Here is a 26720-nt window from a genome sequence, read left to right as displayed (position 1 = left end):
TCAACTAATCACTAGGAATGCCGGTAATGCGGGCAGGTCCGTACAGCACTCGTTTGACATATTTTATGCGCAGATTGATTATGATCAAAGCATATATAAGCAAACAGTTGTAGCAGCGACAGCAATACGACTCGGACAGATGCGTTCAACATGGCCCCGCATCGGTAGCTTCGTCAGACCTTCGACAGATGGCAGCAATTTCGCATAAGGCCTATAGATCGATGTTTGTGCTCTGGCATAAACGCTGGTGGCCTCGAGCTTACATAGTGGCGGTGCTACTTCGGTTAGTCTTGTCTTGCTGAAGTGGCTACTGTTCATGTATTTGATGCCTGAATTTTTAGCGAAATTTTACTGTTGCATGTTTGTGTGTAACATGCCAACAAGATGGTTGTGAGGACATGTAGCAATGATTTTACTCATCAAACGCACACCTCAATTTTGCAAAAATTGCACCTAATGCATTTTGACAGCAAGTGCAGCACAATGCATGTTCAATTGCACAAAATCCAAATGACACAGAGCCACATGCTGTTTAGATGATCCAGCAGTGGTAGGCGCAACATTCACCTAACGAGCAGGGATCCAATGTCTGGCATCACACACAATCAGCATCAGTCCACACCTACGCTGCTTGCGTCGGTGTGGACTTCGGTATCGGCGTTTTCGTCGAAATGCCCAAGTATCGGTGGCGATTGCAGGGCGTCGCTTCAGTTCAAATGCTTCTACTTGCGGCGTCTCCCACTTGAACTCGACGTCGGCCTTCGTGAGGTACGTCAGTGGCTCGGCGATCCGTGAAAAGTCCTTGACGAAGCGCCTGTAATAGGCGCATAGTCCAAGAAATCCACGCACTGCCTTCTTGTCGGCGGGTGGAGGAAAGTCAGTGATGGCCGCAGTTTTCTGTGGGTCAGGGCACACTCCAGACTTGATTACGTGGCCCAAAAACAAGAGTTCCTCATATGTGAAGCGGCACTTTTCTGGCTTCAATGTGAGCCCGGAGGTCTTGATTGCTTGAAGAACTGTTTCAAGACACCGGAGGTGTTCTTCGAAGCTTGAGGCAAACACGACGACGTCGGCCAAGTAGACGAGGCAAGTCTGCCACTTCAAGCCTGCCAGTACTGTATACACGATGCATTGGAAAGTCTCAGGTGCTGAGCAAAGACCAAACGGCGTGACCTCGAACTCGAACAGTCCGTCTGGTGTTACAAAGGTAGTCTTCTCCCGGTCCCTCTCGTCGACTTCAGTTTGCAAGTAGCCGGTTTTGAGGTCCATCGACAAAAATACTTTGCGTTGTAAAGTCGATCCAAGGCGTCGTCTATCCGAGTGAGAGCGTATACGTCCTTCGCGATTTTTTTGAGGCGACGATAATCGATGCAGAAACGTAGGGTTCTTTCTTTCTTCTTCACTAACACCACAGGGGATGCCCACGGACTCTTGGACGGGTGGATGATGTCGTCGCGAAGCATTTCGTCGACTTGTTGCCTTATTGCCTCACATTCGCGCACCGTAACTCGTTACGGGCTTTCACAGAATGGGTGGGCATATTTGTCGGTTAGAATGCGGTGCTTGGCGACGGGTTTGTCAAATTTTTGATGATGACGAGAACAGTCCTTGTATTGGAGGAGCAGGGCTTTTAGCTGTTCTTTCTTATGCCTGGGAAGGTTCTCATTTACGTCAAAAGCTGGTTCAGGTGCTACAGTCGTCGTTGCAGGTGCGCTAGAATCCGTGAAGGCGAAAGCTCTGCTTGCTTGTACTACTTCATCGATGTAGGCGACCGTGGTGCCTTTGTTAATGTGCTTATATTCGTGGCTGAAGTTTGTGAGCATCACTCTTGCTTTCCCTTCACATAGCTCAGCTATGCCTCTAGCGACGCAAATTTCATAGTCGAGTAGTAAGTGATAATCGCCCTCGATGACGCCCTCCATGTTTGCAGGCACTTCGGTACCGACGGAAATCATTACGCTGAAGCGAGGTGGAACAGTGACTTGTTCTTCAAGCACATTCAAGGCATGGTAGCTGATGTTTGTATCCAGCGGTATCTCTTTGTGCGTTGAAAGCATTATCGACTTGGACCTTAAGTCGATGACTGCACCATGTTCGTTTAGAAAGTCCATGCCTAGGATGACGTCCCTGGAGCAGCGCTGCGTGATTACGAAGCTCGACGGGTAAGTGCGTGCTGTGCAGATTCCAGCCAGCGTTATTAGGTGACCTCCCGCTGTCTGGATATCGGGTCCTTGCCTGGCCGTTTTCACCTTCTTCTACCCTTCGGTGAACGGGCCACTGAAGATGGAATAGTCGGCTCCAGTGTCGACAAGCGCGGTGACGTTATGACCATCGATTAGCACGTCTAGGTCAATAGACCGTAGTATGGCGTTGCGGTTAAGTCGGTGGCGTCAGATCAAGGCTGCGTCGGCTGGCTCCGCTGCTGCTACGTCGCGTCGGCAGGTCTTCTTTCGGCGACGAAGTGTTTTCGTCAAGGCTCTTGCCAGGCGGCGTGCTGATATCTCGTCACGATGATTCGCGAATATTCTTCGTTGGCGGCGGAGGATCTTCAGCATTGCGTCGTAGAGCAACCGCAGCTCCATCGGTTGCTGCTTTTAGTTTCCCGGGTAAGGACTGGGAGACCGGCCCCGGGTAGGGCTGGCGTACTGCCGGCGATGCGGTGAGATGTAGCAGCCTGGTGACGGCGAGCATGTGGGTCGTTGTGGTTGCGACTTGGCTTCGGCGAGGTAGTTGGCGATATCACGCGGCCTCTCGCCAAGCTGTGGATGTGGCGCGTTGACGGCGGAAGAGGCGAGTCATCTCCTCCGTGAAGATCGCAATGTTCTCGTTCTGCAATTGCACTCTGGTTTCTAAGAGAACTTCGGCCCTTACTTTTCATACGACACTCGTGAAGGTTCTCACAAAATAGGTCTCACATCACCAGGGTGGTCTCTGTGTTCTCAAACCAGGTACGAGCAGCGTCATCCAACGAAAAATAGACATGGCGTAGCTTGTTGTCGTTGCTCCATTTGTTGAACGTTGCGGTCCTCTCATATGTCTCCAGCCAGGTTTCAGGGTCTTCAGCTGATGATCCACGGAAGGTTGGTGGCTCCCGAGGTTGTTGCAGCAGGATGGGAGACCCTGGGGCTGCCATTTGGGTCGTTGATTTGGCCTTGATCGCTGTGGTCTTCTCGGGAAGAAGTCCGTACTCCGGCAGAAGTCCTTACTGCCTATGGCTAGCTCACTGGTCCTTAGCGATGCTGGTGTTGTCCTCTGGTTTCGGGCTTGGATCGCAGCTTTTCGGTGGCGTTCGGTGCATGGACGTATTAGCACCTCCACCAGATGTCACGTATTGTGACAGTGAAGAAAACAGTTGGAAAACTGTGAATGACGAAACGGACTTTATTAGGCGAACCTGTGACCACAAAAGCAAGTTGCACTCGAAGCACAACGATAGCGGTGAATATAGTCGGCGATCGCCGAAATCTGTCAGCGGCGAAACGCGTCGGCTTTTATACATGAGTCATTGAAGGTTCCATAGTAATCCCTGGTGCCCGGGTGTCTTCGAGAAAGTACTAGACAATTCGGGTCGCTCATACAATCAAGCAAAGTCCACTTGACAAGTCTTGAAGAAGACAAGTCCACTTGTCGAAACGTTGGCTCCTGCTCTCGCCATGTTCTCGTGTTGCTCATCGTCTTGAATTGCCACCTCCCGCACTCCCCGAGTACATACAATTATATAAGCGTCAGTGACAACAGACAATGGATAGAAGCATCCATAATGTTCGAGAAACTTCCGATATATGCAGGCGCATCCTGCACCTAGCGATAACGTTTTAACATTTGTTAGCCGGTGAAAAGCGGTCACCGGTGAAAGATTTATAAATAAGTACACGTGTCAGTGTGTTGAAGTGGCCAGGTCGTGGTGCACGCAGATTGTATGGTGGTGGGAAGGACGGGGTGGAGTGGGCCGGAGGTCTTTAACACAGTCCAGGAGGCGTTGTAGGAATTGTTGGGGCTGGGCTGGTGGCTGCGTCGATGTGAAGAAATCTCCAGGGAGGTGCAGAGAACTGCCATACACTAGCTCTGCTGCTGAGCACTGTAGGTCTACCCCAAGGACAGCCTGTAAACCCAGGAGGGGCAAAGCGTCAACCCAGGTGGCACAATTGAGGCGGATAGTCAGGGCGGTCTTCAGTTGTCGGTGAAGGCATTCCAAGATGCCGTTGGCACAGGGGTGATATGCAGTGGTACGGCAATGCCTGGCGCTGAGAATGTAATTAAGGCAAGCAAACAAGGAGGACTCAAATTGGCGTCCACGGTCAGTTGTCATGGTGCCAGGACAACCAAAGCGACATACCCACGCAGTAATGAAAGCATGGGAAACCATCTGAGCGGTGATGTCATGAATGGGAACAGCCTCCGGCCAGCGTGTGAAACGGTCGACCATGGTAAGTATATAACGGTAACCTTGAGACACAGGTAGAGGGCCCACATTGTCAAGATGAACATGCTCAAAACGACGGCCGGGTGGAAGGAAGGCTTGGGGAGGTGTCTTGGTATGACGGGAGACTTTTGTTGTCTGGCATAGCAGACATGTGCGCGTCCAAGCACGCACATCACCGTTAATTCCAGGCCAGACATAGCGCTCGGTGAGAAGGCGCTGAGTAGCTGAATGTCTTGGTGACATGTTTGTTGTGTGGACAGCGGAAAACGGTGCGACTTAGTAAAGCTGTAACAAAAGGGTGTGGAAGGTCTGCCGAGACATCGCACTACAAAGGCTTAGGCGAGCAAGGATGAGGCACATGCCGTAGTCAAAGAGAACGGGGGTTCTCCCGAAAAGTGGCCAATTCTCTATCGGTCTGCTGTGCGGAAGAAAATGCGGCCCAGTCGATGATTCAACCGCGGCTATACGAGAAAGGATATCTGCAGCGGTATTGTTGCACCTTTCATGTTGCAGATGTCGATTGGAAATTTCGAAATATAAGCGAGATGGCAGAGTGATTGAGTTGGTGCGGAAAACATACGCCAGTGGCTTATGATCGGTCGGCACGTATAACAGGCATCCTTTCGGAAAATGCCGAAAGTGCTGTATGACAGTGTAGATGGCTAGTAGCTCTCGGCCAAAGACGCTGTAGCGGGTCTCAGCAGGAAGTAGCTTCCGAGAGTAAAAAGACAAAAGCCCCTCAGGACCTCAATAAAAGTTAATATGTCTCCACTCGGAGTTAATGTGCTGCTGCAAGACGGCTCAGACGGCCACGCTGGATACATCCACCATCAACCGAGTAGGAGTGTTGTTGCGTGGATGGATAAGAAATGCGGCGAACATGAACACGGACATGATATCATGTGAACATGAGCAGTTCACATGATTGCGAGCCACGTCTGGATAAGCTGCAGATTTTGGGTAAAAGCAAGGACGCCACGGTACGCGAGTTGTTAGAGGCCTCTCATATTAAGGCACGTGGGCCATCGTGTATCAGTGTCAGTTTCTCTCTTGCAAGCAGAAAAAAAGATTTTTTGATAAATGGTTGTGTTTTGAGCGATGCACGTATGTTTTTTCTGTATGCTGAGCATGTCTGTGCATATATATTTGGTGAAAAAAGAAATGATAAACAGTCGAAAGTTTGGTGCTCCCCTTGACCACGTCCCTCGTTCATTATTTGCGCTAAGCGACCATATGGTCTAAAGTGTCTTCCGAGCAGTCTTCATCTGATAAACTGCTAATTTCGAAGTTATCGCTATTGTTTGCTTCCAGAAATAAAGTAAACTTCGGTTTCTGAATCACTATCATCCTGGACGACGGCGAAATGCTTCTTTTCTGCGATGACAGATCAGAAACACATGCGTTGTCTCCACCGGACGCCATTTTTTTTAACACGAGTTTCCCCCCGAAGAAATTTGAAACAACATTTGAAAAAACAGGAATTACCTGCCCCATGCTGCCATTTGTGAAGCGACACACCAACTAGCCCGCAAACGAGCGTGCTTCGTTCAAAACGCTCAAAAGGAGATATTATCTCGAGCAGACGAGCTACACTCATTCAAAGCGGTTTTGGGACAGCTCGGCAAAGACGAGCTGTGCTTATCCGAAATGGTAAAGGGGTTAATTAACACCACAGGTAGTTGGTTCGACTCCCACCAAAGGTTGAGGGTTTGCCTCCTGAATTTTAGGACCATGAATTTGTTGCCATAACGTCGGACGGCGATGCCGGACATAGTATTTTTCATCCCATGAGCCGTCTAAGGTTTTCGCCTTAAGTCAAATTTTGTGTGTTCGGCCTCAAAGAAGCAAATCGGTAAATTCCCGCTTTTCCCGATCGCAAGAGAGAAGCAGGCAGATGTTTCACATGAGCTCCCCAGAGACATACTGTATGTTTCTGAACTATTTCACAGATTTTTGGGTCTTAGTTTCATTGAAAATCTTGTGTGGTTTCTCGAGATTTAATGTAGTTTTCAACCATTAACCATTTCAAGCACGTACCCAGAGAACGTATAGCTAGAAAATCTAGCAAAAGGATATAAAAATGTCGGCCGAAGCAAAAGTTATTTCATACGGGCTTCCGCATAAAGACCTTGCGCGGTGAAATTGCCGCCAAAGGCAGGAAACACTGCTGTGCCATTTGTTGCGCAAGGGTAATGGGGGCCTTCTGCTACACATGCATATGTGGGCCACACGCTGTATCTTGGAGGTCTCTCTGGCAAGTGCACAGACGGTTAGTGCGCATTCGGATTCTAGTGTTGGCTATTGTGTAATCTCAAGTTTCCAAAGTGTTCACTGGCATTGTGACAATGAGTTCATGACCATCGAGTGAGATCTGTTCATGTTTGCCTGAGTGTGCGTGGCATTGATAAAACTGAATCTTAGTGTTTTTGCAGCCAGTGCACCACCTTTCTGGCGGAACTGTGACTTCCCTTTTTTTTGTTGTTGCTCAGGACAAATATCCATATGTTTTTACACTTTTGTTTGTAATTTGTGGGCACCTACTGCCGGCACTGAGCGTGGTCAGCCATAGCGTCCAAGATTTACAGCACCGTGCGATGCAACGGACGCCTTGAGCCACGTCGGTGCATTGCTCTCAGGGCGATCTGCCATGCACGCGTTGGCACTCCTAACCACGCTAGTATGGCCCGACTCTCTTGCGACTTGTTTAAGTGCTTACTAAGAAGAGACAGTCGACTCCTGTTAATACAAAGTTCATGGGAGCCGCAAAAAAAAACTTCAAATTAAACTAACTTCGAATTAGGCAAATAGCACAAGAATCGGCTCCTTTATTAGCCTCAAAGCCGACAGCGTTTTAGGAGAAATAGTCTCATTTTTGTCTGCTTCTGTTTGCCAAATCTAGCTGCGGAAAGCTAGTTTTGCAAGCAGTAGATGTGTCCAAGTGCTTCTTCGGCATTATTTTCACCAACAAAAAACCGCTGCACAAGAGCAAGGCCCAGTGCTACATTGGCAGTCCTCGGTTGCGGTTCGTTTTTAATATCATCAACATTGCTTTCATGATTGGATTCACGGAGATGAACAATGTGCACAATTTCGGTGTCCGTCATTGCGCTGCACGTTTTGACTTTACAAAACGGGCATCTCCGAAAGTGGCACCATAACTGCTGTCGTTGAGCTCACTCGTTTGTGCTTTCCCCAGCACACAAGGGGAAGCATCCCCTGAAGAAGTTGCCACGAAACCACAAGCCCTGAAGCAGTTGGCGATGGTCTCATCTTTTACGCGACCCTAAGTGGAGGCCCCTACAGGACCTTTGCATTTCGGTTTTGCCCTGGTCCATGGGCTGGAACACCGACGTTGTGTTTGCCAGCAAGTATGCTAGACGGACAGCTCTCAAGGCCTGGTATGTTCGTGCGGGCACTGCACTTGTCCACAAGGAACAGTACCTTGCGGTTGGACGACACAAACTTGCGATCCAGTTTTGTGATCCAGTCTGTGAAAACGTCGGACGTCATCCATGCCTTTCTGCTCGACGCATAGTCCACAAGAAGCGTCTTCATGCCTCGAAAACATCTAGGCTTAGTGGCCATCCCGATCACAAGCAGGTGACCTTGTTCAGTGCCAGTCATGTTTGCCGCAGTCGTAACCAGCACCCTTTCTTTGCTCCGTTTGTCCCCAACACAGTCGTCTTTGAATGTCCAGAGTCTTCTCTAGTAGCAGCCAATAAAAAAAGCGCAGTCTCGTCTGCTTATTAAGGATGTCTACCGGTTGATAATTGCTGAAGTACTCGCGAAGCTTTTCTGCTTTCTACTTTACACCTATTTCTTGGTTAAGTGACTCCTTCTCACCACACATGCTCTTACAGATCGGCTCACGATGATGTTTGAAGTGTGTTGGCCATCTATTGGAAGAAATGAAGCCGTTGATCCCCAGCATTGCTGCAGGCGATAAGGCTCTCGCTGCAACAACACCCACCCCACTGCTCGATGCTTCTCTGATCCAAAGCAGCAGCGCCGTCTCCGGCTAGGCGCTAGTGCGCATCTTGAATTTGTTATTCTCAAGAGCAATCAATAGCAAGCGCTTATTCTTGATGAAATTTGAGAGCGTGATAGGCCGTGCAATGTCTTGCTTGGTGGTGCCTCCCTTGTCAACTTCTTTCAAGACCTCGACTTTTGTCGCCAGGTCAAACGTTCGGTACAAGCTGTGAGTTGCCATTATCAAATGTCATAACTACACTCAAAATCAGAAGCGTGGAAGCACCTGCGAAACACGCACTACACCTGAACAGCCGTTTCATGAGCTGTGGCGCTGCAAGGGAGCTTTTTTGGCGCATTTTTTTTTCAACAATTATGGTCGCCTTGAGGCTCCAAATTGAAAAATTACTTCTAAATAAACTGCGGGAGTCGGCAAAGTTTTTCGCTGGATTGACAACTTAGTTAAATTGAGGTCTGACTGTTGACATCATGTCACATTGCTGATGCGTATTCCGAGTCTGGTTAAAGAGACCTTGATGCAGGGCTTGACTATTTGTGTCAGATGACTGTGTTCAACGTGTGGCTACTAACTCGAGGTTCAGAGAACACCCAGATATTTGAGGGAGAAAGCAAACCCTATTGGGTGACGTCATTGGCTTTGTATATGGTACGTGTCCTGTCTTATGGCACTTCTGTCTGCTAGGTACCCCGCCACTGCACTGTGCTAGGTAAAGTGAGGGACCTGGCTGTTGGGCGAGAAAAAAGCACAGGCATTATGAGAATTGTCTACCAATGCGTAAGCATTCTTTGGCTCGGGTGTTACTTGGCTCTTGCTTACTTGCTTTTCCTAGCATGTCTACCCATTGCTTTTCCAATGCCAAAGAAATGAAATCCGTGTACTGAATGGTGTGGAGATGGAGTTGCCAGAAAGCTGCATGGCCCCTTCTGGAGTTTGGGAGCGCTTCGGTCCGCCATCTTGCCCAACGATGCAACCACTCCTCTTCAGTGAAGGATACGGTGCGGCTTAGCTGCCGAGTGCGCTTGCTCCTGCATTCCGCGAAAACAGTGGCCATAGAAACTCTATGGTGCAGGCGCAGCTGTGAAGTTGGCTTTCCCTCAAAAGGATGCTTTTTGCGCATGTGATCAGATTTGGCGAATGGGGGCGTGAGAGGTGCGTTCAATCAGATGCGCAACTCTAGCTCCTCCAAAGCGATCGTATCAACTGAGCCGGAGTGCCATCACAACCGGTTTCACCACAGCTGTTTCTTTCTCCCCTTTCTAAAAATTTTATTTGCTCTTTTTCCTTTTTTGTTACGATGTTGACGCGGCGACAGTGACGCTACTTTCTTTTTTAATGCCACCAATTATTTAGTATTACGTATTATTATTGTCATTCGTTTATCACATGTACCAGTCAGTTATCTTTAGGGGTGTGCGAATAGTGATTTTTGAGACCGAATCAAATACGAATCGAATAGCGCCAGAATCGAATCAAATGTCGAATACTTTTCGAGTAAGGAACAGCTGTTATCACAATTAATATTGCTACACGCGTGTGGTATCTGGTTGTTTGAACGAGGCGCGCGGGCGCCTAGACGAAGAAGACGAACTGCTCTGGGCTCTCGAGCTATCGGCTGATCTGGTCAGCGCTGCAGCTATCATTTGTAAATATACTTGTAAATAGTCTCCTGTACTTAATCCTCCGTTCGCGTAACATTTTGGTGGAGCGTGCCGTTCCCCGTCCTCGCCACAGAGCTCCACAGCGGCCGCACCGTCCAGCTTTCCGCCATGGCTCCCGGTGACACCTCGTCTGCTGCTGCTACTGCAACTCCAACCACAACGTACGTCACGGTAGCCACTCCCCGCGATCCTGGCATATTCTCCGGCCAAGATAATGTCGACGTTGATGACTGGCTACGCATGTATGAGCTTGTTAGCCGCAACAACCACTGGGACCCTACCATAATGCTAGCTAATGTCCTCTTCTACTTGGGCGGAACACCTCGTGTCTGGTTCCGGACACACGAGGAGGAGATCTCTAGCTGGGACGCTTTCAAGGAGAAGCTCCGCGACCTCTTTGGAAATCCGACCGGTCGGCAGCAGGCTGCAAGGAAAGAGCTTGCTACTCGAGTGCAGTCTTCCACTGAATCGTATGTCTCGTACATACAAGACGTGCTAGCTCTTTGCCGGAAAGTCGACGAGAACATGGTCGAAGTTGACAAGGTTGGCCACGTTCTCAAAGGGATCGCGGACGATGCGTTCAACTTGTTGATCTTCAACAATGTGTCTACCATCGACGTCATTGTCAAGGAATGCCGCCGCTTTGAGCTCGCCAAAAGCCGCCGCGTCATTCCACAATTCTCCCGGCTCCCTAACACAGCTGCGACGTCATCCTGCGTCGCCCTTACAGCTTCGCCCCCCTCCAATGAGACCGTCACGCGTATTGTTCGCCGTGAGATCGAGGCTGCCAGTCCTGCCACGTTCCATCCGCGCCCACTTGACCCCACCATTGACCAAGCAGCCCCAGCGATCTCCCTCATTCAGGAGGTTGTGCGGCAAGAGTTTGCCAACCTCGGTTTTCCTGCTGCCTGCTTCATCTCCCGAGCTGACGCCCGACTGGTGCCGACAGCTGCGCCTCGCAGCGATCTGTATTCCGGATACCGCAACCCTACAGAATGGAGAACTCCGGACGACAAGCCCATTTGCTTTCGTTGCCGCCGCATTGGCCACGTCGCTCGCCACTGCCGCACCTCCTGGTCATCGCCATATTCGAGCTACTTTTCGCCGTCTCCTCGCCCATATGCCGACCCTCGCCGCTACTCGCCTCGCCGTATGCCTTCGAGCTCTCACGTATCCGTCGATGACAGTCGTCCCACTCGCTCGCCGTCACCTCAGCGCCGTCGGTCCCCGTCGCCCCAGCCACGCTGCTATTCGTCGCCGACCCATTATGGACCCTCCCGGACGGAAAACTAGGCCATGCAGCTCTTGGAGGTAGTGCTGCATCACGTTCGTCCTGTCCAAATCTTCCGTTGACGCTCCTCACGAACACGAACCTAATTGAAGTAGATGTAGATGGTGTCCCGTTGACGGCATTGATTGATACTGGAGCCCAAGTGTCTATAATGAGCGCTAACCTATGTCGTCGCCTCAAAAAAGTTCTTACGCCTGCCGTCACTTGAGCCGTACGCGTCGCCAATGGCGCCACTGTTGCCGTCTGTGGTATGTGCACTGCTCACGTAGGAATTGCTGGCCGCCAAGTTCCCGTCCTGTTCTCCGTGCTGACCAGTTGCCCTCATGACCTAATCTTCGGGCTCGACTTTCTGACGACGCATTCTGCCCTCATCGACTGTTCCACCGGTACGCTGTGCCTCGAGCTTCCTCTTGTTTCCGACGTTCGGCCCGAACAACCGCACACCCTATGCACTACAGCGTTTGTTCGGTTACCTCCAAAAGCCCTAACCTTCGTCGAATTGGCCTCAACGGCAACCGTGCCTGATGGCGACTATGTCGTCGCCCCTATTCGTGATGTCCTCCTGGCGCGCGACATCTCTGTGCCACACTCCGTCGTTACCCTTGCCGCTAATCGGATGTGTCTCCCCGTTGTCAATTTTGGCTTGACAAAGCAAGTGTTACCTGAAGGCATAGCGGTGGCCACGCTCCGGTCAGTGACAGACGACCACGTCACTGCTTTTGCAGCCGACGCGTCTCCAGATCCTCCTGATTACCCGCAGGATGCCTTGAACCTCAACGGCCCATTACGTCCCATGGTCGCTCCGGACCTCGCCCCTGGCCAAGCAGCCGCCCTGTATCGCCTTTTGCTCTCCTATCGCGACATATTTGACACTGACAATCGCCCACTTGGTCAGACGTCCCTTGTTAAGCATCGGATAAACACTGGTGATGCTGTTCCCATTCATCGCCGACCGTATCGCGTGTCCACGGCAGAGCGGCAAGTTATTCAGCAGGAAGTCAACAAGATGCTCGCCAAAGGCATTGTTGAGCCCTCGTCGAGCCCTTGGGCGTCGCCGGTGGTGCTCGTCAAAAAGAAAGATGGCACGTGGCGTTTCTGTGTTGATTACCGCCCCCTAAACCGAATCACTAAAAAGGACGTTTACCCGTTACCACGAATTGACGACACTCTTGATTGTCTTCACGGTGCCAAATACTTTTCGTCCATTGACCTTCGATCTGGTTATTGGCAGATTTCCGTCGATGAGCAAGACCAAGAAAAGACCGCTTTCGTCACTCCAGATGGCCTCTACCAATTTAAGGTTATGCCGTTTGGTTTATGCAATGCCCCCGCCACGTTCGAACGGATGATGGACTCTCTGCTTCAAGGTTTCAAATGGTCAACTTGCCTTTGTTACCTCGACGACGTCCTTGTGTTTTCTCCTACGTTTGAGACGCACCTTGAGCGCGTCGCAGCTATACTTGACGTCTTCCGCAAGGCTGGGCTCCAATTAAACTCATCGAAGTGCCACTTCGGGCGCCGACAGATTACAGTGCTCGGCCATCTCGTCGATGCTTCCGGAGTACAACCCGACCCGGAGAAGGTTCGAGCAGTAACAGCTTTTCCTGTACCTCAGTCTGTCAAAGACGTCCGGAGTTTTGTGGGGCTCTGCTCTTATTTCAGACGGTTTGTGAAAGATTTCGCAGCAATCGCTCGACCACTCACTGAACTTCTGAAGAAAGACGTGCCTTTTACGTGGGGTTCCCCTCAGGCTGCCGCATTTTCACGCCTTATCACGATTCTGACCAATCCACCGATCTTGGCCCACTTTGACCCGTCCGCACCTACAGAGGTCCGAACCGATGCCAGTGGTTATGGGATCGGCCAGTCTTAGCGCAACGACAACACGGACACGACCGCGTTATCGCCTATGCTAGCCGGCTCCTGACAACTGCAGAGCGCAACTATTCGATTACGGAGCGCGAATGTCTTGCTCTCGTCTGGGCTGTTTCAAAGTTCCGCCCATATTTATATGGCAAGCCCTTCTCAGTAATCACAGACCATCATGCGCTGTGTTGGCTTTCGTCGCTCAAGGATCCTACTGGCCGGCTCGGTCGTTGGGCTCTCCGACTACAAGAATATCCCTACACAGTGACGTACAAGTCGGGACGCCAACACCAGGACGCAGATTGCCTCTCTCGCTACCCAGTCCAAGACCCGACCTCTACGTCTGATACTGACACCGACGCCTGCGTTCTCTCTGTTTTTCCACTGGTCCATGTCGCCGACGAGCAGCGCCGTGACCCGTCCTTGCGTGTCATCATTGACCGCCTGGAATCGTCACTTGCCGACAGCTCCCTTCGCTTATTCACACTTCAAGATCGCATACTCTACCGGCACAACATTCAGCCCGACGGCCCAGCATTACTCCTTGTGATCCCTAAACACCTTCGCTCGGCTGTTCTCCACGAGCTTCACGACCTCCCCACTGCCGGTCACCTCGGTGTGTCACGTACCTACGACCAGATCCGCCGACGCTTCTTTTGGCCAGGGCTTGCTCGCTCCGTTCGAAGATACGTAGCTGCGTGTGAGAAATGCCAGCGACGCAAGACACCGTCGACGCTCCCTGCTGGGTACCTTCAACCAATTGACATTCCCTCGGAACCATTCTTTCGGGTTGGTTTGGATTTACTTGGTCCTTTTCCTCTTTCTACCTCTGGGAACAGGTGGATCGCTGTGGCCACAGATTACGCCACGCGCTACGCCATCACCCGAGCGCTCCATACAAGCTGCGGCACAGATGTTGCCGATTTTCTTCTACGCGACGTGATTTTATTACATGGAGCTCCGCGACAACTTCTCACAGACCGTGGCCGGACATTCCTGTCGAAAGTTATCGCGGACATCCTGCAGTCCTGTGCCACGAGGCACAAGCTATCCACGTCATACCATCCGCAAACGAATGGCCTCATGGAGCGTCTTAATCGCACTCTCACAGACAAGCTCGCGAAGTATGTGTCTTCCGACCACACTGACTGGGACCTCGCTCTACCGTTTGTCACCTTTGCATATAACTCCTCGCGCCACGACACAGCCGGTTATTCGCCATTTTTCCTTCTGTTCGGCCGAGAACCAGCACTGCCCCTCGACACAAGCCTCCCTGTTCACGCAGCACCCACCAGTGAATATGCACTTGACGCCGTCGCCCGCGCTGCCCACGCAAGGGAATTGCCCGTGGCCGCCTTCTGCACTCCCAAGAGAGTCAACGGCGTTTGTACAACCAGCGACACCGCGACCTGCACTTTCCACCCGGTTCTTTGGTGCTCCTATGGTCTCCGTCGCGTCAGGTCGGCCTGTCAGAAAAACTGCTGTCTCGTTACACAGGCCCCTACCGAGTGATTCGTGCCGTGACTCCCGTCACCTACGAGATCGCCCCTGATGCCCCATCTGCTTCCCAGTCCAGTGATATCGTGCACGTTACACGACTGAAGCAGTATCACCCTCCCAGTGATGACATTTAGACGCTCCGGGACGTCGCTTCTGCCGCCGGGGGATTATGCTACACGCGTGTGGTATCTGGTTGTTTGAACGAGGCGCGCGGGCGCCTAGACGAAGAAGACGAACTGCTCTGGGCTCTCGAGCTATCGGCTGATCTGGTCAGCGCTGCAGCTATCATTTGTAAATATACTTGTAAATAGTCTCCTGTACTTAATCCTCCGTTCGCGTAACAATATCAAATGGTGTTCACATCCCAGTATTCTTAAGGTTAGCAAGTTTTGGTCATTATGTAGCATGCTATGAAGCATTGTTAATTAATAGCAGAAATGGAACATTACAAGTAGTTCCTTTACATGCTCAGGGCTCATCATAGAGAGTGAATGATAGTTGTACAGCCTGTAAAGTATGGCTACCTAAGTGACGTAGCATGATCGACTACTCAAGTTCTCACGTTTTATGTCTTTACCTATGCCTGTGGGATGATGATAATAATATGCCCCCGGGATGATAACTTTATGTTTATTTGGGTGCAGTTGGCGTTCTGGAATATTTGAAAAATATTCGCATCTGCGAATAGTGACTATTCGATTCAGTCTTCGAATCAAATAGGATAATATTCGATGCATTATTATTCAAAGTTTCGAATATTTGCACACCCCTAGTTATTCTTATACATGCTCCGCAGCTCCACAGCAGGCTTCTCTGCACGCACACCCGTAATGCGGAAAAACAAGCTTTCAAGGTGGCCTGATGAGAACGGTTGTGTCTCTGATCAATTACGCATTTTTGTGCAGATACATGGCATTACACTGACAGACACGTGATAGACAGATTTTGCCGGGGTACTCGTCAAAGAATGCTTACACATTAATGAAACAAATGTCTGTACCATTTGTTTCTGATGCCCTTGTCTGTAATGTGCTTCGTAATCTGTACCAATGGTCATCTATTCACAAATACGGACATGGGCAGATTGACGAGGTCGTGTTTGATACCATCACGTTAAGTGGCAACAAGGGTAGACCTCAACTAGTAGATGCAGGAAAAAGACTGAGCTGAGTTTGGAAGCCTTTCGTAAAAGCCAAGGTTCTCTTATGTAAGCATTTGTGTGGCACGCAGTCGAATAGCTTTTAAAAAAAAAAATTCATTCTGCTGTTGACAAATCAGAACAGGTTTTTTGTGTTGAATGTGGGTAACCCATTTCCAAGGTACGAAAACTGACCATATTGTGTGAGCCATCGCTTCGCTTGACAGGGATCACGGGTGGCCACTTGTTTCTTTGTCATTCCGTGCACGGCAGTCAGCGTGTTTAATAGTACATTTGTTGTGCCACAATGAGCTGGTAGTGTGAATTTAGTTGCCAGACTTGCATGCTTACAATGGTGCATGAAGCAAGAAAAGCAAAACACATGCCTAGAAAGCTTCTACATTCCAGTTAGCAGACAGAATATTGACACGTTCACATTGTTCACCATTGAATGGCCCATCTGCACTGTGCGCAGTCTCAAAAGATGCACAGTGTGGCGAATTGGACAGACGGGGCACTCCAGCAGAGCCCAGACCACGGTTGACACTGGGCACGCGTGAGTGTCCAGAGCATGTTCGGCAGCGCGTGGCTCTGCTGCGAGCAGATAGATGCGCCGAGGTAGGGGTTAATTTCTTGGGGTCCTACCTCGAGGGCCCAAAACAGTTTTAGTTGGTCATTTTGTATGCCGTACGGCCAAACGTAGAATTTTTTTTCCTGTCGATACTTGAAAAAAGAAAGCCTGCACGGTAGCCTAATTAGTGGCTATATTGAGGGCGAGGAGCTATGGAGTCGCCATTTGTCGGAAGCGCCTCGCTTGCGCAGTATGAGGGATAACGCGACGCGCTCCTCATAGGTTTGGCTGTCGGCGCTCAATAAAAACACCATGCGGGAGCCTTCCTGGCCATTTCTGTAACTACTGTCCAAACGAGGGAAGTTTCCAACTGTCAAAATAGTAATCTTGGGCAAACAGAAGACAGAATGGTTTACAGACGCTATCTCTTTACCGAAAATACGTACAGTGAATGCCCATTGTGCGCGGTCGCCGCATCGTGCCGTGTGCTTTAGGCCGCAGCACATGAACATTTCACACTACACAAGCAACCATTGTTGCATGGACGCTATCGGAGCTATTCAAAAATAATTTCCTTATAAATAGGGATGCTATACGGCGACTCGTGATGTGCCATCGCGATGATTCTGCCTTCTAAATTATTGGACTTTTCAATATCGTTATTTCTCAAGTTGCGTTATAAATAGGGATGCTATACGGCGACTCGTGATGTGCCATCGCGATGATTCTGCCTTCTAAATTGTTGGACTTTTCAATATCGTTATTTCTCAAGTTGCGTTGCACTGCATGTCTATCGGTATGCTCAGCAAAGAATTTCCTGCGGCTTCTTTTTGTTAATCCAGTAGAATCCAGATGTTTGGTGCTAACACAAACATCAGCATATGCCATGCCTTTTTTTAATGTGCTTCTTACCGTTGCCTTTCCATTCTGGTGAACTTGCCAGTATCTAGCATCAATTCATAGATGAAATATGACGTTAACCGGGCAGTGCGCGATTTCTGCTACTCACTGAACATCGCAGCCCCAATGCCGTAGCTGAAATTTTCCTCGCGGAAGTGCTTGCTACATACTTTACACACCCGAGTTGTAGCGGATGGCTGCTTGCCGGCCCTAAGTTTTGCAATCCCAGCTACACGCAGATTCTTGGTATGCTGGTACGTGTGAAAGCTGACACCGGCCTCTGTTGTGTACGCGTCCGGCACTGCGGTACCGAGCAATAGCCTACCATGTCGGACGCCTTCAAAGGCAGCCACTACCTATAATAGTGCTTTCAAGTGTTGTCAAGAAGGCACCCGAAGCGGGAAACCTCCCCACTTTATCAGAATGGGAATAAACTTTCATTTTCGTTCCCGCCAGCTTTTCCCGTGGTGGAGCTCACCCCCAATAGTGGACACGGCATTGCGCTGCTAAACTTGAGCTTGCGGAATTCGATGAGAACAAAATGGGAAAACACTCGTGTGCTTCTATTTAGGGGCATGTTAAAGAACCCCAAACCGCGTGCCTCATGATCGTATCGTGGGTTTGCCATGTAAAATTGAAGAATTTGTTTAAATAAAAAAAAGAAAGAAAAAAGCAGGTGGCTACGTTCTTCGGCTTCTTTCTAGGGGTGCAAACAAAATAAATTATTCTCAAATCTGATTTTCGAGAAAAACATGTTACGCTTATCCTGTATTTCATACATAAATGGAATGCTGTTCCCAAATGTATTTCCACTCAACTGAGCCGCTTGTATATTATAAACGGCTGCTTTCAGTTATCTGGTGCACTATCATAACGACCATAATGAAACAAAGGAACGGCATGCCTCACATACATGTAGAGATATGTGCAGATTTGTTGCGTTCGTTGAAGAAAAGTGTGGTACCACGTGGGGCACCCAGTGTTACTGGGTTGCAAACATGGTGAGACTGTCAAAAAAAAAAAAAGTTTTCCTTGTCTGAATCAAGTTAGCAGATTTACAGGCTGCCCCCAAACAGGGGCGTTAAATTTATATTGAATGACAGCGAGGAACTTGTTATGCAGGACTTATTAACACCCGTCCGTTAATTCTCTCAGGAACTGTGCTTCTGCGCAATAGCCACGACTCCCCGGCAGCACAATCATTCGGATTAACAGTCCTCACTTGCATCGGTCGCTCACCTTTGAGACTTCAATAGTGCTGTTATGCGTTACATGGGAATGGAAACGAATATCCGACGTCGTACAGTGTATCAATAACGCTTGTATATATACACACACACACATATATGAGATGGTTTTCTCTGCTATGAATATTATTACTGCGAATGAGAGTTTTATGTGCAGTGTTCACTAATAAGTGTGTTTATTACTGCAAACACGTGCGCTTATTCTGGTCGAAAGTTCTCACTTTTTCAATTGGTGCATTTAGAATATTTGTAATTTTTTCCCTTACATATATGTCATGAATATACAGGGTGTCCCAGCTATCACGCAGCACGATTTAAAAAAAGAGGAACGGAGTTACACGAAGCAAACCCAGTCTGTATTGACACGTATACATGCTTATCTTTCACCGGTGGCCGCTTTCCACCGGCTAACAAATGTTAAACGTTATCACTCGGCGCAGGTCGCGCCTGCATCGGAAGCGTCTCGAATGTTATCGACGCTTCTATCCGTCGTCTGTTGTCACCAACGCTCATGTAATCTGCGACGCGAATTGTCTAGAACTTTCTGGAAGACACGCGGGCACCAGGGATTACTCTGGAACCTTCGATGACTCACGTATAAAAGCCAACGCGTTTCGTCGCAGATCAGATTTTCGACGATCACCGACTATGTTCGCCGCTATCCTTGTGCTTTGAGTGTAGCTTGCTTTTGTGGGCACAGGTTAGCCCAATAAACAACCAGTTTCGTCATACACAGTGTTACGACTGTTTTCTTCACTGTCACTACTATGTGACAGTATTGTTTCCAGTGCAGAGGAGTAGCCGCCAGTAATTTTTTCGTTGCTGAGATTTAATTAGCTAATTGTAATTATCCAGCTCGAGAAGTACTGCCCTAATTATCAAAGTGTCAATGATAAAATTGTAGAGCAACATGAAAAACTCCCGATACAGCTTTCTGTTGCTCAATATGTGCTAAATAAATGTGTTTTTTCGAGCACGAAAGGAGCCCGCGAATACACGCAAAAATGCCGCGCGACTGGTCACTCGAGGCACTTTGCGTGTATTCACGGGCTTCTTTCACGCTCGGAAAAACACTTTTATGTAGCACGTACGGAGCAACAGAAAGGTGTATCGAGAGTTTTTCATGTCGCTCTACAATTTTCTCATTGACACTTTGATAATTAGGGCAGTACTTCTCGAGCTGGATAATTAATTACAATTAGCTAATTAAATCTCAGCAACGAAAAAATTACTCGTGGCTACTCCACTGCACTGGAAACAATACGCACTGGGTTTGCTTTGCGTAACGCCGTTTCCCTTTTTTTAAATCGTGATAGCCGGGACACCCTGTATATATATGTACCCTTTGATTTAATTACCTAGAAATACATTGTTCATTCTTCGCGCCAAGCAGTTAATAAACCTGGTTTATTTCACTCTAATATTGTTTTCTTCGGTCATTGTCCCTGATCAATATCCACCAATAAGAAGTGCGCATATAGTGACACGATATCAATAATAAAATTTTCTTGCGTAGCTTCATGTTGCAGATACCAGTGACTTTTAGAAGACAGTGGTAAAAACAGCAGTTCATCTGGCTAAAACTACATTTGGTACTGGCCGTCAAGAATCATGGGTGCACCACAGCAACTAAAACGTAAAAAAAATGTACTCCACAGACGTTCTGTGAGAAAAACTGGGCGTCCACCAGCGTCCGCGTAGTGAACACGCACTTGCTAGCAGACGACGCGCTTGACGACAGCAAAATTGAAGACGTCGCGTTGTATAATCCATGCCTCAAATATATACCGTATTTTCTCCCATATAACCCGCACCAAAAGTTGGAAAAAATTGCTTAAAAAGTGGGGGTGCGGGTTATTCGCGAAGGGAAGGGGTGGGGGTCGGCTTCACGGCAACGTTTGGCTTGCTGTGTAGAGTCCGCGTTGTCCGCATGCCTATCGACATCGACGTGTGTTAAGCCAATAAGAGGCCAACACAGGTTATAGCCAGATCCACATCCATAGTCTGGTTAGATGCTTTTCGCACGCTTTTCACATGAGTCAGGTGCCGTTTCTTGTAAGCCGTTTGCACAGTTGGCCAGCCTTGTTTAGGCATCACGAGTGTGCCTTGGCGGCAGTCTTTCACAGTGCAAGAGAAACTGAAGATCATAGCCGCGGCTGAAGAAATCGGCAACAGAGCTGCTGCGAGATGGTTCCGAAGACAATTACGTCTTTGAGAGTGGCGATGAAGCCTCGGATGGCAGCAGTGAATCGGACGACAGCACTGACATGTTGCGGCAGTTGTTTTGAATTTGTTTTGAAAACGAAATGATGACTGCGCGTAGTTGTGACTTCCTAGTCCTCATTTTTTTCGGATACGTGTGCGGGTTAAACGCGAGGTTATTTTTTTCTTTTTCGTGGAGTTCAAAGTTAGGGGTGCGGGTTATATGCAAGGGCGGGTTATACGCGTGGAAATATGGTATGTTTGCCAAAATGGTGTAAACATAAATTTGCAGTGAAAATAAAGCACTATTTTAAGAGCATACTATGCGCAATCGGCCTTGGCGCCCTCAGCGAAGTACGTTGAATATGCCGCGGAGCCGTAATTCAGTTTGCGTGCCTCGCACAATTTTTCCACACGGCGCCTCAGCGGGAGAGCGCCCACTCGACCATTGTCTAGTACACTCTAGGCAGCACTCAAAGCCCACTCAAGTTGTGCTCGCGCTCACAGTTTGTCCGGTGTAGCCGTTCATCCAAGCATATAAAATGAAAAGAAAATAGTGACTGCACCGGAAAATGTTGTTTTTGTGCTTATCGCTGTTTCCATTCACATTCAGTTCAAGCATGGTTGTGCGAATTCCGTGTGGCCACGATATAAATTAAGAAATAAAACTGCGCAAGCTTGCGATATGCAACGCACTAGGGTAAAGTGGCTGTTCATGGCTAGAACTAATGATGAGAATGCACATAGCAATGTAAGAACTCTTTCAAAGGGGAATTTATTATGCGGGACGAAGGCGTCTTATCTTGAATTACAGCATCACTAATACAGTTTACTGGTGAAAACCCGAGCAAATGCCATTTTTATTCCAATTTCACTTAACATAGACCGTGTGCGTTATTCATTTGGCTTTCGTCCATTGAGGACTGAGTGACTCTTGCAGGATCCAAAAAAAGAGCAGTGACTTCTTTTTTCCTTAAATTGTATATACGAATATGCCTATGTAAGCGTATTTGAGAATGCATGCTGCAACCTATCCACAAATACACTTACACCCATCACACTACTGACTTTTTGTTTTATTTTGCAAAGACATAAGAAGCAAAAGATTGGCCATAAAGGAGCTCCATAATTTTAGCATGATAATTGCTTTTGCACTCGGACGACACTTTTATGTATCACATATTGAGCAACAGAAAGTAGTATCGGGAGTAGTCTACAATTTTCTCATTGACACCTTTTTTAGAAATATATAGTATTTGAAAAGTTGAATAATCAGTTATGAATATAATAATGTAATTAGTTGGAATGCAAAAATAATCTGAGTATCTCCAAGCGACGGCAAACAACATTAGCTTGGATCTGTCCAGCTACGTGACATTGGCATATTTTTAAATCTTTGTGCATTATAGTTGGGACACCCTGTATATTGACCCTTTTCGCGGCGATCCGGTGGGCGCTGCCATGTTTGATCACATGGTCTTCAACTGTCTCCGTTGCCTCCGTGTTTACAATGGATGTGTATGATGCCGGTGCGGCTTAGCAAACTTCTGTTTCGGGAGATATTGTAGACAGTGACTGGGTGGATGACACGAAGCTTTGGCCGCAGTTTCAGAGAAGATGCAAAAGCACTTTCGGAGCTGATTAAGCTATGGCGCGAGCAGTGTATATGGTGCTTGCTCTGAAAGCGGGGATATTCGGAGCTATCCAAACTTGCCGCTCATGAATTGAATCAGTTTTGGTCTTCGTTCTTTATCTGGCAAATATTTTGAAGCAGTGGCTTGTCATGTTTCTGACTCAGTGAGGTTCCTCAGTGCGGTCACTATGTGGTCATTTTCTGCCTAATCGCTCGTGAGTGTGCTCAGTTCCATTAGATTTGTTCTGGCTGCGCACAAGGCTTGAAACGTAGCTGTTCTGCACATTGTAATACCTTGTAGCAAATGCGTATTATCACTAGTAACTCGCTTACTTTTGTGGACCGTCACGAAACATTCAGCTTCGACCATTCGTGCGTTATCGGTGTAGTACCGTCACTTATTGTGCGTATATAGTGCGCATATATTCAAGTGTGCGCCCATTCACTTATTCTTGACACGTTGGCAAATGAGTGGGTGTATGTTTCCGTGCTGGTTGGGGTACATGTGTGTAGATACTGTGCGCGAAACCTATGACGGTAAGCGGCGCTGCTCCGGTTATTATTGTTTAACGAGGGGTACTCACTCTTGCCGTCGTACCGGGGCTGAAGCCCTTTCATTGAAGGTTAGCGACTCAATGCTAGCAGATGAGCAAATTTGTGTATCCTCAAGGAAAGCCGTACATCTTGAAGTGCCGGTTACACGTAGGGACAGTTGCAGCAGCGGTCCGTGAATTTGGCCACACAGATTCATTACATTCCTTATTATGCCAGTCACTATTTTTGCAGCCAACTCCTGCAGACGTTTTCAATTCATGGGATTCAATCCAGCGTGATTGGAGCACAGTGCGTTAGCAAAAACTCGGTTGCATTTCTGACAGCTGATCGCACAGAAGCAATTGGTAGAAGCAGTAATGGTTTCGTATTCGTGCGCGGTTGCTGAGGAGATGTATGGCGCGCCGCCATAAGTGCCATCTCGTTTCTCTGGAAAAAAACTGCTCCGCGAAAAGGGTCAATATCCTATACATGCAGCAAAATTTGCACAAACTGCTGTGGCCCACAGCAGTTTCTGACACAGCGGTTTTGCTGGCACAAAGGAGGTTCTCTCTTCCGGAGCGGCTTTCGAGGTTTATCTAACCGTGTGAGGTACATTGGTCATTTCGGAAATAAGGTGGAAACTGCATAGAACAGGGCTCTTTGGTGCATCAAGTAGCACCCTTTCATCAAGCTCCGCGTAATATGTCGTCGATATCATATCCTCTGAAAAATGCTTGGCACAGAAATGGTCGGTACTACTCGGTAGGCACTAGAGTTGAGGCTGCCGTCGAAATTGCACGGCGCCACTGCTCTAGACGACCGCTGTCGGACGGCTCTTTGAATAGAGGCACACGCTCCACACAAGTCCGGTATCCAGAATTGCAGTTTAGAACAAAGCACTTTCTACCCATTGCAAACACATCCCTCAGAAGATCGCTGCCACCTCTGTCGAGGGCCCGTGGCGACAATACTTACACGCGTGGCAATACCAAAGCACAGGCTCGCGAAATGCACGCGAACAAAAAGCGTGCCTTCAAAACAGCACACGTGCCAGCAGCGGCAGCACGCACCTTGCCGCCGGGAAAGCATTCCTCAGTTCCCTCTACGACGACGCCAGCCGAGCTGTAACCGAGCTGAACATAATCTGGCCGTGAGCGGGCGACGCATGCGTTGGGGAGAGCACCGTGACACCCTCCTTGCACTCCGGGCGACAAGCGCATGCATTGTGGGGACTAGCTTGGGTAGACATGGTGTGCCCCCTTTGTACTGCCTGACCTTATATTGAGCAGTCCTGCTGTCGATGCGACTCCAGTTGCAAGAGTCTGTGCATGCCCTAACGGTTGTTCTACTCGCCGTTAACCTTCACACTCTCTGCAACGCATGTGCTACTTCTCGTCCACCTAGCTTTGTTCTTGGTGTGCTCCATTACAGTGTCCTGGTGTGCGCTCTCGTAGCTGAGCCAAAGGCTGAAGGGGGGTGCACCTTTGAAGCTTTTTTTTTTTGTTGCAGTGCTTCGTCAAGTGTTGAGCATGGCATTTTGTAGCGAGCTTTTTGTCCTCTGGGGGGCCGGTGATGACGCTGGTTTGGGACACAGCCAAGTTACTGCCCTCCAATTGGGTCACGGTGATTGCTCAGTCTCCACGTTGGTGTGTGCAGGTGAAGGCGGACCCTGAAGCTGTCGTCCTCTGCAATGTGCTCTATGGTCAGAACAAGCTGGCCGCCAACGACATGGCCAGTGTCAAGGTCAGAACCATCCTCCAATTTCACAGTCCCTGGGAATAGCCAGTGTGGAAAGGAAAACAAGCGTATCATTTTTATGTGACATTAAAATGGATGCCAAGTGAGTCCTTCCGCTGAAATAAGAGTTCGGCTGGGCTGCCACCGTGGTTAATACTTGCATATGTGAACACGATATACTTTACTTACAAAGTAGTAAAAATTACGCACGTATTTATCGTTTAACAGATTTGGTCTACCGGGGCGCATATTTTGTAACATTTCTGTCATATCAAATGGCCAATCCAAGCAGAAAATGTCAGCACCTATGATGTGCCAAAATGCAACAAAAATTGAAAGTAATGCTCCAGCAGCAAGCACGATCCAAAGCGAGGCATGCCATGTGACCTGGTTGCACACCTGTTGTATCAACGAATCGAGTGAGAAACTTGCTGGAGTCAATATTTTTGGTTGCTAGACAAGATGCCATTCACAAATGGGCATCAGTGTCGTCGGTTTGTGATTGCACACACCTACAAGAAAGCATGCCTCACTTTGAAATATGCAATGATTAGATAAAAAGCAGTCTCTGTGAATGCAATTTGAAGCATGCAAGCGTGAGCATGCGGCAGTAAACAAGGCAGGGGAGGCATCTACGGTGGCAGCCGTTATATTGTGAAGAAAGACATGGGGACGACACTAGGCAGCACTTTGTTCTGCATTCTTTCAAATGAAAATAACTAAGTCCCACTTCTTTCCACCGCCGTACGTGTGAATGTTTGTCAAAACCATTAGGCAAACCTTATGCAGGGTAGCGGGTGTTTTATTAAAGTGCAAAGCGTGAAGAGTGTGAGTGCATTAGAGAGAGATTTGTTTGTGTCTATAAATGCCAAGTCTTTCTCAAGGTTTTGTAAGGTTTCCTTGATCTGCCGTAAAATGAGCTATGCTAGTTGATGTGCGCATTTAAAGGGGTCATGGCACCAAACCTTTAAGCTTGAATTATCCATTGCACGTCCCACAGCAGCATGCTGGCTTGGTGATTGTGTGCATTCAGGGCAGTAGAAAAGCTTTATTTGAATTTTTTAGTATAGCAATTGAACTTTACAACGGCCTAGCAACTTGTAATGAAACAGACCCCTGGCAATGGCTGCCTCGAAGTAACAGAAGCTGATCGCAAAGGTTTTATTGCGATAGCAATTATATGGACACTCCAAAGCAGATTTCTGCCGTCGCCGTCGTCGTCGCCGTTGCCGTGAGGTTCCGTATGACGTCAGTGGAGATGAAATCGTCGCCGCGCGCCGAACGCTGTATGTACGAGCGAAAGGGCGCAAGGCGCGCTTTCACGGGGAGTGAACGCACGGCGAAGAAAAAACGCGCGTTCTGCGCCGTGCTTCCTTAAGGGCTGCAGAAGTAGGCGTCTTTTCTCCTTTACAATCACCATATATGTAGAACAAACGCGCCTTCTTCCGACGCGCGAAAGGCCGTGGCGGGGAGGGGGGGGGGGGAAGGGAGGCGACGTTTAGCTGCGGCATCAAGTGCCTATTTATTTCAGAGGCTCCGGCAACAGTCACCAACGCCATAGGCATTTTGGGCGACCGCGGGCAAAACGCTGATGGCGTCGACAACAGTTCTGCGTGTTGCCGGTGCTGCTGCATGTCCAAGGTTATACACTTGATAAAGCTACTATCATTACTCCGTATAGCTCTCTACAAATTTGCTATCGCAATTGATGCTTCGCCTTTCAGGTGAAACTGCAACAACTTTTTTTGTATATTGCAAGCACCAGAAGTGATTGCAGGAGGCGGAAATACGTCATAGCCACCATGCATCATATTGTTTTCAAATGCGTCTTGGCAGTTTTTTTACTCGGGATGTGCGAATACCGAATAGTAGATTTCAAATCGAATATCGAAATGAATCAAGAGAGCTGAACATTGAATTGAACATTGAATATCAGAAAATGTCATGCAAAACTTAATGCTTCCAAATTTTGGCCAAGAAAATATGGTGCTGCACGTGCTCGTAAGTCTCCTCGCATCGCATAACAAGC

The 26720-nt window shown here is 48.6% G+C and overlaps 1 protein-coding gene across 3 annotated transcripts in view; it reads left to right on the top strand.

Moving 5' to 3' along the window:
* Positions 1-26720, top strand: part of LOC119465114 (26S proteasome non-ATPase regulatory subunit 13) — a 213177-nt gene that overhangs the window by 37259 nt on the left and 149198 nt on the right. For 2 of the 3 annotated variants that reach the window (XM_049655704.1, XM_037725913.2), the window contains one exon: positions 24611-24697. The exons of the other annotated variant lie outside the window; for it this stretch is intronic. In XM_049655704.1, coding sequence (XP_049511661.1) covers positions 24611-24697 — 87 coding nt within the window. The remainder of the gene's footprint in view (positions 1-24610; positions 24698-26720) is intronic. 3 annotated transcript variants of the gene reach the window in all.

Source organism: Dermacentor silvarum, chromosome 9, assembly GCF_013339745.2.
Source record: "Dermacentor silvarum isolate Dsil-2018 chromosome 9, BIME_Dsil_1.4, whole genome shotgun sequence".
NCBI lineage: Eukaryota > Metazoa > Arthropoda > Arachnida > Ixodida > Ixodidae > Dermacentor > Dermacentor silvarum.
The sequence above is the reverse complement of the archived record's forward strand: the minus strand, read 5'-3'. Positions and strand labels throughout refer to the sequence as shown.